The following is a 13,210-nucleotide window of genomic DNA, read 5'->3' as shown; positions in this document are numbered from 1 at the left end:
GTTGGCACTTCTTTTAAATTTCAATCTTGCTGTGAATTTGTGTCCAGAGGAGCTGCTTCACAATCTTACAAAGACAAAAGCCTTCAAAGTAATTTGTTTCCCAGTACAGCTGTTGTTTTTTAAGGAACCACAACTATCTATGGATGCTAAGTCGGTGTCACCCTAGTTTGATTTCTACTCCAGTAATGCAATCTCCTGGGATTCTCCTTCCATCGATATTATGTAGTTCCCCAAGGAGGATTTTAAGTGTAATACAATGATTTTCCCCTCTTCCTTCGTTCAGAGTGTCAAGCACCTCTCAAAATATCACACTGTCCTTGAACATGGATAGGCATGAAAAGCCCTACATCTTGAACTTACAGAGTAAGTGTGGATCAGTGGATACATTTGATTGCATTGCGTTGATGTTTTGGATTTCATGAGCTTGATCTTGGGCAGTCTCCTAAGGGACATGTTCCTCAAGCTCAGGTTTATGTGGGTTGTTCAAGTACTCTATAGAAATGGAGATGACTTTGGAAATCTGGAAATCCTAACTGGTACAGGGGCATTCCCCTCTTCCTTCAGTTCATGGGCACTGCTTCTGTTCAGAGTGAAAAATCTGGAGAGGAAGGGAACTCCTTTTTTTTAATAGTATCTTGGTCAAAAATGTGCTCTTTTTTCTTTTGTCTTGTGCCTAGGGGTTACTTGGAGAACCTCCTTTTCTTTCAGATTCTTTATCATTTTTCTTTTAACTCAGATTCTCTGCTCTTTCGGAGGATGCACTACATTTGGGCAAGAGGAAACGCTTTGTGTTATCTTCACAGAGTTCTCCGATTTTTCGAATATAATAGTCACATTTTTCTTCTCACTAAATTGCACTTTCTTATTTATATCAGATTGCATCTCAAGGAATAAAGAGTGATTTACTATTGGCCTTCACCAATTTTTCATCAAATCAAGGTATTTCAGGGGATTTAAAAGAAGCTTCCTTTAAAGTTTGGAATATTTCCCCTACCACATGCCCCATTTCCTCTTCTCCTTGTGCATTCTGAATTAGAACAATGTCCTTTTCTCGTTGTCCACCATGACCTATCAGGATAGGTCAGGGTGTACAGAATAAGGATTTCCCTGATGGGATTTCTTGAACTGATGGGTGCTTCTGTCCATTGTTTGACCTGTCACTCAAGTTGTGAAAAATGTTCTCCACTTTCGAGACAGTGGATGGTCAATTTCTTGATAATTATCAATTTCTTGTTAATTGGGACTAGGAAGTGCCGATTTGTTCTTCTGCCTATTTTCTCTCTGGAGGAGGAACATATTCCTAGCCCATGATAGGACTACAACCTAAATAACTAGGACTCATTTGTTTGCATGACACAAGGTTATATGCAAGTGAAATTAGAGAGATTGGCATAATGTTGTACAATTCTATAATCGTTAAAGCCATTTTGTAACATGCACCTAAATAGGAGTGCAACAATGCTGATGTAAACTGACTTGGAGTTATGGGACAACATCATGGATGCAATTATAGCGAGTGTGGGTGAGCTGCCCCCACACAATGCAAAAACAACCATTAGCTTGGCACCATAATAATCGGTCTTGCGCAAAATGACCCATCAAACGAACACAATCCAAATTAGCCATCTCTCATTTACTCTCCAAAAAGCATTTTGGATATATTACTGTAAATAATTCAAATAATTTAACATGGACCAGCACAGCTGTGGGATGTAGAGAGCAGTCATTTGGGGACAAGAGGAACATCCATCCTAAAAGTAACAGGTTACATGTTTCCTCACCCCTTGCAACCCTACATTCAAATGAAAGAAATTTTAAAAGTCAGCTTAAAACAGTAGCACACATAATAGTATTTTTCAACAAGTGTAGAAAATAAAAAAGGCAACATTGTTTTGAGACGGAAACATGGCAGTGAACATGAAGGGCATTTGATGTGCACCATATCACTATATTGACCACTGGACAAATTTGCCTCAAACGTATAAAACTCTGTTTTTTGGGATTAGATGCCTGTTCCTTGTGAAAATTTGACACAAATCTGTTGAATGGTTAGGACTGCAGTGACACAGTTCACTGGGTCACTTTCATACTTCACATTACTTTTGATGTCAGCAAAGAAGATTTTGCACTGAAGGGCTTGCACCACTGTTGATGAAGATGCGGTAAGCAACAGCATACCAGGTAATCGTCTGTGGGATTCTAAAGTACTGAGAGGAGATGAAGGTGGCTTTAAAAGTACGGCACAAACACAATGAGGGAGTTTGATCGATAACAATCTATTAACGTTAAGTGTTAAATAGGGAAAATCTTTTTAGCACACAATAATACGTTTAGGAACAAACAATTCTTCAAATGCTATTTTTTGCACAATGAATGTGTAACCTATCTGGATCCCTAATCGGAAGAAAAGCCTTTCTTTAAGTGTGGGGCGCCTGTCCCTAGGAGCGAGGTGACGGAACGCCTATCTAACAGGAAAAGAAGAGGAGGCTGTCCCTATATTTACAATGTATATTTTTTAGTGGAAAGACAAGCTATAGTAAAATTCAAAAAATTACTCAACCATATCTATTTGTATCCTAAAAACATTTTGTGAAGGAGCTTTTTCCTCGGGGTGAAACCCCTGTGTTTGATTTATTGACCTTCCAAGTGTGTAGACGGTATTTCTATAGATCTAATAATGGATATGATGGTGAGTCCAGTTAATCTAAAATCTGTTTTAAAACTCAATTAAATCGATTGGTTAGATCGTGAGAACTGATTTTCTTGCAATATTCTAAGCGATTGCTAAAGGGGTTGTCTTAAACACTTAAAACACCATGGGCCTCATTACAAGTGAGGCGGTAAGGGGTTAACGGCGCAGGTAAAGGTGCCGGCACGGTTAACCCTGTACCGCCTCATTACAAGGTTTCCTCGTGGGACCCGCCCTGGAGGACTCGACGTAATGAGGCCCCATATTTTTATACTTTCCTGATTGCAAAAAAGCATCAGATTAATGATGCACAAGTACATGGTGGCTATGCTTTATTCAAAACGTTCCAGCCATAATCATTTAGTTTTGCTTTGATCACCCTGAGTGGGACCTGTACATCCAGATGTGGGTCCTGAGCCAGCTGGGCCTACGGACCCAAGCTACTACTCACTGATGACGCGCAAAAAGGCTAAAACATGTCTGGGTATGCTTGTGGTCTCATGCAGAAAGGATGTAATCTAGCAGTTCGGGTTGGACTGCCCCTTTTGGGGTGGGACCAAGCCTGATTTGCATGTGGTCTTTCCCCTTCTGTAATGGCTTGGCAGGCTGAAAAACGATGGCCTGGAAGGTTGTTCAGAGCTGTGCCTGTGGTTATGATTTATTGAAAACCTTCCAGCCATCAACTTTTGGTTTTGCACAAGTACAGAACCTTCATAGGTCCTGTACTAGTTAATAATTCAAGGCTGGTCCCATCCAGGGTAAATGTCTGGGGGATGGGGAGGCAATACTTTCTGCTCATTTTTAATAACATTTGAAACAGGCTGTGAGTTTGAAAATGGTAATGGACTGTGCCTGCCTTCCATAAACAGAGAACTAAACCATACAGGCCAGATTCTCTGTAGAGGTGAAGACAGGCACAGCACAGCACCATTTTTATAATGGGACAGAATATCTTACGGGGATTTGCACTAACAATGGTAAGCAGAAACTCACCTTCTTGCCAACCACCTCATCTCTGCCCTCTGTGCAATAGGAATCACAGGAATAATGGGAGCTCTGGTTAAAAACTCATGCAGCAATTTGTTATGCCTCGTTCCTGCCCCCTGATCAGAATAGCAGGTAGAAAATGTATCATTGCAAATCCAATAGAGGGCAGATTCTGGGTTACCAGAGCCCCCCGCCCCTCTTGTTGTTCTGGGGCCCAAACAAAATCCGGCTGACAATTTCAGGTGTACATGGTTTCGTCCACTGCTGTATTTCAGGGTACTTACTGGCTCTACTTCTTTAATCACACTGTTCTTTCCCCTTCTCTGTGAACCTGACATCTTGCTGGAAGACCATCAGCTGCTTGAAAACTGCAAGCAAGGGGAATACAAGTAACATAGCAACAGCTGAAAAGCTGAAAAGCACATGCAGCTGAAAAGCACACACTACCAGACAATATGACATAGCTATATTTACCAGACTTAAAAGTTCAGATATAGATGGCACCAAAACTGTAAAAACTACATATTAAATGTGCCCTTGTACTGTGGATCAGGTTTTCGGAGTCAACATTTGCATTAAATCCTAGCCAAAGCTTAATCGTGCCATATCATCGTACGCTCTAAAAAAAATATAATTATTATGCATTGGCTATCAAAATGCAAGCCTGCCCACAATTTATGAGATATTGTGGCAATTGATCGCAGGTTCCTGTCATGTCTTTACCAGCCCTATGACCAGCCATAACTCTGCTTCTGCCACAACAAATTACCTTCACAACAAATTAAATATAAAGGCTACAGTGGTATATCCCTTCAAGTTCAAGTAATTGCAAGAAAGAAACTTGCTGTCTCAAATCCTAAAACCACAGACTGACATCTGGAAATTCAGAAAGATGTGAAGACATGCCTTTTTCAATCCTTGCATAGAATGCAAACCACAATATGATCAGCTATTCCTCCTTTAATTCGTATTAGCACTGTACATGGATGCTTCAACCAATCAGGTAGCTTCAAACCCGGGCTGAGTCTAACAATCCAAGCTTGGGTTCTGAGCAACCCAAGCAGTGGAAACACCTGCCAGCCCTCTACCCTCCCACACCCAACTCTCCCGGTCTCCTGCCATCCCCCACTTACCTGTAGTGGGGCCACGGTGCCCGCACCTCAACTCATTTGACATCACTGAGGGCAGCCATGGAAATGGAAGAGGTGCTACGCATCAAGCCCCAAATTCTAGTTCGAGGTTGGCCATCTTAGGTGAGGAATGGATGCCTTTGTATGCATGAATGGGTCACATGCTCACGACAACCCATTGCATCATACAAATGTATTGCTGTTGGCACCCTGAGAATTAGCCTCGGGGTACTAATGGCAACAAGCAACCACTCTGGGGGCTTCACTGTGTGGTAACCGCCTGTGGTCCCAAGGTATAGGCCGGAGCGAACCACCAGAACGGGTGCTTATTGCTATTTTGAAAGGATACAAAACACTCTTTTTTTTGGTTGATGTATGAACTATGACACCATGAGGAGATCATCCGATCAAACCTTACTATGAATATTGAAGTCTGCCTTTTGTAAGTGACGGCTGGTGAATTTTCTAATTGGAGGGGCGTAAATGTTTCCCAGAAATGTGCAAGAGCGACCAAGAGTAGCAAAGGAGCCGGAAACAATCAAGGGCGGTTTGGGGAATTTTCTAACCCGGAGAAAGATTTTCAAATAATGGGTTAAAATTGTGTATTTTACAGCAAACCTTTTGGGAAAATTGGGTAAAAACCCACACAGTTTGCAATCAGTTATGCAGGTTAACACATGAAAAATCCAACAGATGCAAATTGCCAACAGTGCGCAGGAACAATCTATCTATGCATTTTCACAATGCCTTTCACCACAAGGCCAGTATAAAAAATGTTTTCATGCGGACTGTGACCATATATGACCATGCTGGCCGCAACAACATATGCCACATTTTCCATATAAGAGCATACACATGTTTGCTCTGCCCATGATGATATTATAAGAAAGTAGGTTCATGCTGCCAATTCGTGCCAGCAACCCCACTTGAGTACATACTCTTGGTGGCTTTGCAAGGTAAAATGCCATGCTACAGTAAGAAAATAGGTCTAGACTGGCTGCACCAGTTTAGAGCCGGTATAGCAATGTAGGAACGCTCATCTTGCTGGATTTAACCTTGATGCCAGTAAAAATTACACCCCACAGTAAACATATATAACCAGACTGGTATCACCAAAGGCCAATTTGACCACTTAAGAACCCTCATCATCCTGGCTTTACCTGTGATGCCGAGTAAAAATGCCATGCCACAGTAACAAAATATGTCCAGACTGCATACACCAATGGAGGCCGGTATGGTCAGTAAGGAACACTCATCATGCTGACATTACAGTTGATGCACAGTACAAAATGCCACAGTAAGAAAATATGTCCAGGGTGGCTCCACCCATGTAAGTCATCATTTTGGATTTACACTTTAAGCTAGTAAAAATTACATGCCACAGTAAGGATAAATGTCCTAACTGGTGCCACTGATGTAGGTCAATATGGGCATTTAAGCACAGTAGTCATGATGGCGTTACCCTTGATGCCTATTACAAAACTCAGAGAACATGTTCTGGCTAAAGCTGCACAAATGAATCCGCTGTCTTCCCACTGCACAAGTAGAGGCCCACTCCCCAGCACATGTGCATTTATAGGGCTTTCATACTGCATTCAGACACTCACACACTTTCAATCACTCATGCACCCCTACAGCTTAGGCTCTTACATTAACATGCGCAGAAAAGCATACTCTTGCATTCACACAACACATACCTACATTGTGTCCTGACCTGCAGCCTTGGTCTGGACTCTAGGCGCCAACTGAAATGAAGACCCTTTGACACCTGTGCAACACACAGCAGGAACCAGGAACAAAGAAGACCTTTCTAATTCCTACACATGGGCGGTGAAGCCAGAGCACTTGCTTTACGCCACCCAAGGAGAGCTAAAGGTGTGAACAGGCACCGGTGCTCCCCCTCTGCACATTGAGGCCTGCATCTCCAAAGACCCATGCAAGTCGTGGGAAGCTAAGTGTCCCTGGCCTTGCAGGGCCCATTGGGAATGCTAGATAGGATACTACTGAACTGTCAAAGAGAAACCATATTTCACTTGGACAGTTAAATTAATCCCAGGAGTGCTTGGTAAAGCCGATGGAACACAGAGTGTTCACTGGACTGACTTTAATCATCCATCATGGGTGGCAGACCAGTGCCCCATCAACTATTATGGAGTAGCAGCCCATCCCTTTGGCCCTCGTTTTATTATAAGTATTACTGTCATCTGTGTTTATCCAGGACCTTTAAATTGCCTTTCAGTGAGAATAAGTACATTAAATAATTAATAAATATCATATAACTGACACATGGTTCACAGAAAATGTCCATAAGGCTAAGTTGAAACTTCACCCTGTGGAATGGCATTGAGCCACTGATTGATATGTACAGCCTTGAATGAGAGAACTGGCTGTTGCAATATGATATGCAAGAAATAATATTATTTTAGCCACCTTTTCTGTATGGATCTTTTTTGAAAAATTGGGTGACAAGCCACACAGTTTGCAATCAACTTTGTAGGATACCAGATGAAAAAATCAAATAAATGCAAGTCACCGAAATTGCACAGGAGCATTTCCCAAAGCTTTTCATGATGCCTTTACCCATAATATATACCATCATAAAAATACGTCCATTCTTGCTGCACCAATATATTTAATGTTCCCAATAAGAACACACACATGCTTGCATGGCCCATAATGCCAGTAATGCTACTCCTCCCCATCAACATCAGACTCACTCTCACCTTACAATTCAAGAACGAGCTCAAGACCCTCATCTTCAAGGAATAGCTCCTCTCTAACACGTAGGGCCACACACCCTCAACTCCCCACCCTACCTGAGACTGGGTGATCTGCTCCCCACCTTTTACGGCCCTGATTGCTTGTAGATACCTTGCTGCCAAAATGCCTGCCCTCCCCTTCCCTGTTAGCTCACCACTTCCTGTTTCTCTGCTTCCTTCACTGTGTTCTTCCCCATGGATTATACAGTGCTCCCTTGCATCCCAACGCTAGTTTTCACTCAATTAATACCCTAATAATATAAATAATATAAGAAATCCAATATATGGCAGTATCTCTATATAAAAACATACTCTTTGCCGCTTGCCATTAAAAAATGGTATGCCTCCGTAAGAAAATATGTGCAGACTGGCTGCAACAATGTAGGCAGGTATGGCAACTTAAGAACACTTGTCATGTTAGCTTTACCCTGGATGCCTAGTAAAAAATACCATGCCACAGTAAGAAAATATGCCCAGACTGGCTCTATCAATAAGCCACTTAATAGGGCCACTTAAGAACACTCATCATGCCGGCTTTACCCTTGAGTCCCAGTAACAAATGCCATGCCACATTAAGAAAATATGTGCAGAGTGGCTCCACAAATATGAGCCAATATGGCCACTTAAGAACACTCATCATGCTGGCTTTACCCTTGATAGCAATATAAATGTCATGCCACAATAAGAAAATGTGTCCATATTGGCCCCACCAATGTAGGCCAGTATGGCCATTTTGGAACACTCATCATGCTGGCTTTACACTTCACTCCCAATAAGAAATACCCTGCCACAGTAAGAAAACATATCCTGGCTGCGTCTGCACAAATGGACTGTCGTCCTCTCACACTGCACAATCGGAGGGCTGCTACCCAGCAAACATGCATTCATAAATTCTCACAATCCCTTTCGTCCATGCAGCAATACAGCATTCATAACTCTTTCATTCACTCATGCACCCATATACGCATATATCATGCATCACTCAGTCACACATGCGCACAAACATACAATCATTCTCACGCTAATTTACAGACACACTTGCATGCACTCATAAACAGCCCCAGTCCAGACTCAACCTGCTACCTGCAACGAAGTCCCTCTAGTTCCCGCACAAAATAAATTCAGAAGGAAACAGGAAGCAAGCAGATCTTTCTGGTTCTTGCACACGTGTGGTGTAAATGGAGTGACTCCATCACCGTGCCCAAGGACACCTAAATGTGCAGAGGGGCTCTGAAGCTCCCCAATGCACATTGAGAACTGCAGTTCCCCAGCCCGAATCTCCAAAGGGCCACAGAAGGCAGGGGAAGCAAAACAGCCTCAGCCTTGCAAGGCCCATTTGACATCTGTGTGGGGTAACTACTGATCTGTCAACGAGAAAAAAGGTTTCCCTTTGAGAGTTAAAGCCAGTCCAGGAGCGCTCCATCAGCTGCTTGCATCGGCTGAGAGAGCACTAAGGGCCTCATCACGAGTTGGGCAGTAACCCCGGGGGTATTACCGCCAGAGCTATTAGTGTTACCGCCAAACCCAAAGGCGTTATTAGCGCTGGATCACGGGTTTGGTGGAATGGTAAGTCCCCATTCCCCATTTGGCCCATTCGGGAATTCCCCATTCCCCATTGGGCCCAATGGGGAATGTTCGGCGCTATTACCGCTGGCAGTAATAGCACCGAAAATCAGTAAAAGCGCAGGGGATTTGACCCCAGCTCAGAGCTGGGGGTTAAGCTGCCAAGCCCGTGATTTGGCGGACCCTTAAATGTGGCAGTAATAGCGTTACCGCCGCATTTAATGGTTACCGCCAAACTCGTGATGAGGCAGTAAGTGTTTACAGCGCGCTGACTTGGCTAATTCATAATGGGTGGTGGTGGGTCTGTGAGCTGTCACCCATTATAATATAATTATATAATATAATTGGTTATTTATAACGCACTTAATACCAAAGAGGTTTCTAAGCGCGGACCCAGGATTCAAACCTGTGTTGCTCTGCGTCATCTTGCTTCCAAGACGAGCGTGTTGCCACTGAGCTATATTACCCATGCCAGGACGAGCCGCCCCATCCTTTCATCCTTGTTTTACTATACTTATGTATGTTATCTTTGTTTGTCTCTCCCATTCCAGCAATTTTAAGTTGCCTTTCAGTGAGATTATGCACATTACAAATAAATACATATATACCCGAAACCTTAATCACAGTGCATGTCCATATTGCTAAATTGAAAGTTCAACGATGCTAGATGGTCTTTGAGGCACCTTTTCATATAAGAAGCCTTGCAGGTTAGAAGTGGCGCTTCATTACATCTGATATGCAAGAAATAATGTTATTTCGTCAGTATATTTTGTAACGATCTATTATGCAATGTTTGCAGTGACTAGACCAGTGAGGGATCTGCCAGCAATTTCTACATAAGAATACATAGGATTATTATTAATATGTTAGATGAACTGCGAGGGACGCAGGGAACTAATACGAGTAAATAAGAGAACGAGGATCCCTAATGATTTTCTGAGCGTTAGAGAAGGCACAAATAAAATGTAACATGTGAGGTCCACTACTGTATTGAAAATAGGACAAAAGTTGGAGACAAGTATACATTTCAAATACCACTTAAATGGTTCATTCCTGGTGATAAAACTGCTCAAATAAATGTCTGCACAATCGTTAAAATGACACTGCAAGGCTCCATATGACAGACATTTTGCATCAGTGCAAGTGCAATTAGCACAAGTGCGAAAAATTGACCTAGAGCAAACAGCATATTTGGTTTAATGCATTTCTTTACGTGGGCAAATGTTGCACAAGTGGTACTGTCTAGGGGGAAAACATGCATTGAAAGAGTATGTTTTTTGCACTAGCACAATGTTTGTAATAGTACATACTGCACTTACACTTCTGCAAAGCTTCTGCAATACCTCTGAATCATGGATTATTTGCGCTGAAAAAAACGTGATTTGTGTGCCATTCTGCCCGCAAATCCCAATTTGTTAAACAGGGATTTGCGGGCAGAATGGCGCACAAATCCCGTTTTTTTTGGCCAAATAATCCATGAATCAGGACTTGATTTATTTCAAACACAGATGAAATATACTCAAAAGAAGTCAAGAATATTTAAAATATAAAACCATTAGATTATAAAATGGAAACATTCTCCCTGTTCAGTATTACAAGGATCCTGCATTGTTGCTAAAAGCTCATTTCAAGCATTTTTATGGACAATACAAATAACAAAAAGATCAGTGAAAAAGTACCATATCAATATACTTGTTAAACAGTTTATAATTGCTAGTATTTTGTGCACGAGTTTGCTCTTCATGTTATCAGTACAAATCAGCTCTTTCCAAAATACAAGTACATTAGCATGACAGTCTCGCTCATGCGAGACAAATTCACTAGCGACAAGATGGGCTTCATTTTTGCATCCAACTATTTGTTCATTCTGCCAAGATCCCATATTAAAGCATTAAGAACATGTCATCCTATTAACAGAACCATTACTTACTTGGGTCAGATTTTGAAAAAGTGTCTCTGTCCAAAAGGTTTCTGTAAAAACATAAAAAAGTCAAAAGTTACTATTTTGTGCTGCATATATGTTATGAAATATGCAAACCATGAAGACATCTGTAAGCAAATAGAATAGTTTTTCCAGTCGCAGGGAAGGCATAATGGTGGCAGTGGTCTATGAAGACTCAGCTTCCCTTTCTCAGCCCCAATGGTAATGCTAGTTCAGAGCGTGATACATTCCAACACTTTTACATTGCTACCCTCGAAACAGGATTGGTAATGTTTTGTTATGCTATGTTGCTGGGATTCATACATCTTTCTGCTGTCAGTTGCATGGTCTCCAGATGCTATGGCGGATCTGAAATGGGGATGGTGGTTAGGTTAGTGGGGAGAGATAGCTTTGAGTTGTGTTGATACCTGCAGGCCAGAAGTACCCTGAGCCCTGTGTTCAGGTCTGTTTCTAGGTGATTTATGTCGAGAGCATAGAGACATTTCTTTCCAAAGGGGAGCTTGTGTGCTCGGTGGGCTAAATTACATTGGCTGGGGTATGTAGGTTTGTTGTAGCTGTGTAGTGTTCGGATGTTTGGTGTTAATAAGGGTGTTAAATTCCCAGAGACACCACAGGGCAAGTTGGCGGTGGGCGGAGAAAATCTTGAGGCCACATATAAGACACCACAGAATGGCACAGAAAGTTATTAAAGGCATACCCACACATTAGAAGTGATAACAGCACATGAAAAAGGTCAGAACAATCTGGTATCCCTCCCACATTCCTACAACGTGTCTCTGCAGACATGCCCTACTTCACATTCTCACTTATATAATGCCAAACACTCTCTCTCTCTCTCTCTCACACACACAAACACACACAATTCACATGTGGCATACTGCCATTATAATCCCATGCACTATTTTACAGGCACAGCCGCAGCTATAGAAACCCGCGCTGCAGAAGAGGGGCTGTATCCTCTGGTAACAATCCGTCACATTTGGACAAGTCTTTCACAGGTTTAAGATGCTCTGAATCTGCATAACCATGTCCAACTGAGGAATTGGGGGCATTTTGGCACCTATAACTACAATTAAAAGAAAACATACCATCTGCATGGTGTGGTGAGTTCAGGTAGCCATTGAACTCATGGATGAGAACACCAATGAGGATTCTCGTATTGACCCCAGAATAAATGTAATTTTGTAATTTGGTCCTGGCGAAGGTGATAACACAGGGATCCCATCACCGAAACCGAGCATCCCAACAGATATCCTTTTACTAGGATAATTGGCCATTGGATACAAGCAATTTATTTACGGCTTGGCCTAAAATTACGCATATATTTCTTGAAATACCTTTTTGGGATACCAGCTTCACACACGGGGGATGGTGGTATAAAGAAACAAAAATCCCTACCAGAATGTAACAAGGATATAGTCCAAAGTTTAGGTCTCCTTCTTAGTATTTTTATTTTAGACTTGTGTTTTCTGTTCGCTCACTCCCATTAGGGTGTCACTCGGGGAGTAGAGAAATACAGCTCTTTGGGTTAAAGAGCTGATTTGAGGGTGATATTGATTCACACTCTCCGTGGAATGTATTCCCCTGTGAACACTCAAGCTGTTGCTTTTGGAAAAATGTTTTAAGCAATAGTTTAGTTGAGGGTTCCCTTCTACTTTATCCATTTTAGATTGGCAGCTCACAAACGCCTGCTAGGGGTAGCCTTCTCTCAAGGAACAGGTTAGTCCTTCAAGGGGAGAGCAATAGTGTAGCTTAGGCACATGTGACGAGTCCACCTTTGTGTGTTGTGAATACTGATGTTTGGTGGATGCTTTCCACATTTGGGATGAGTATTATAGTCCCTGTTCAGTTTTGTGACAGCTACATACACCAGCATACACCTATGCAGGCACTAGCATGCTGTCAAATGCCCACACATAGATATGAAAAGCATTCACAAACACATACACAACATGCCCTCAGACATTCCCACATATCAATCACCTTTGAAAAAGACAAAGATCCTTTCAGAAAAAGTTTGAAGGAAGATGAACTCAGAGCAGAAAAAGTAAGAAGCCAAAGAAATCTGAAATGTATTACTTTGGAACACAGACCATTCCAGCACCCTAGCAGACTAATAAATAAGCATTAGTGTTAGGCA

At 42.1% G+C, this 13,210-nt stretch overlaps 1 protein-coding gene across 2 annotated transcripts in view; it reads right to left on the bottom strand.

Moving 5' to 3' along the window:
• Window positions 1-13,210, bottom strand: part of CPNE8 (copine 8) — a 2,424,038-nt gene that overhangs the window by 2,130,542 nt on the left and 280,286 nt on the right. The window contains exons 2-3 of one of the 2 annotated variants that reach the window (XM_069629224.1): window positions 11,059-11,099; window positions 3,961-4,044 (exon numbers count right to left, since the gene is read on the bottom strand). In XM_069629224.1, the coding sequence (XP_069485325.1) occupies window position 3,961 (1 nt within the window). In that variant the 5' untranslated portion in view covers window positions 3,962-4,044; window positions 11,059-11,099. The remainder of the gene's footprint in view (window positions 1-3,960; window positions 4,045-11,058; window positions 11,100-13,210) is intronic. The other variant, XM_069629223.1, reaches the window with a different exon arrangement.

The sequence above is a fragment of the Ambystoma mexicanum genome, chromosome 12 (genome assembly GCF_040938575.1).
Source record: "Ambystoma mexicanum isolate Mex_15411 chromosome 12, UKY_AmexF1_1, whole genome shotgun sequence".
Taxonomy (NCBI): domain Eukaryota; kingdom Metazoa; phylum Chordata; class Amphibia; order Caudata; family Ambystomatidae; genus Ambystoma; species Ambystoma mexicanum.
The sequence above is the reverse complement of the archived record's forward strand: the minus strand, read 5'-3'. Positions and strand labels throughout refer to the sequence as shown.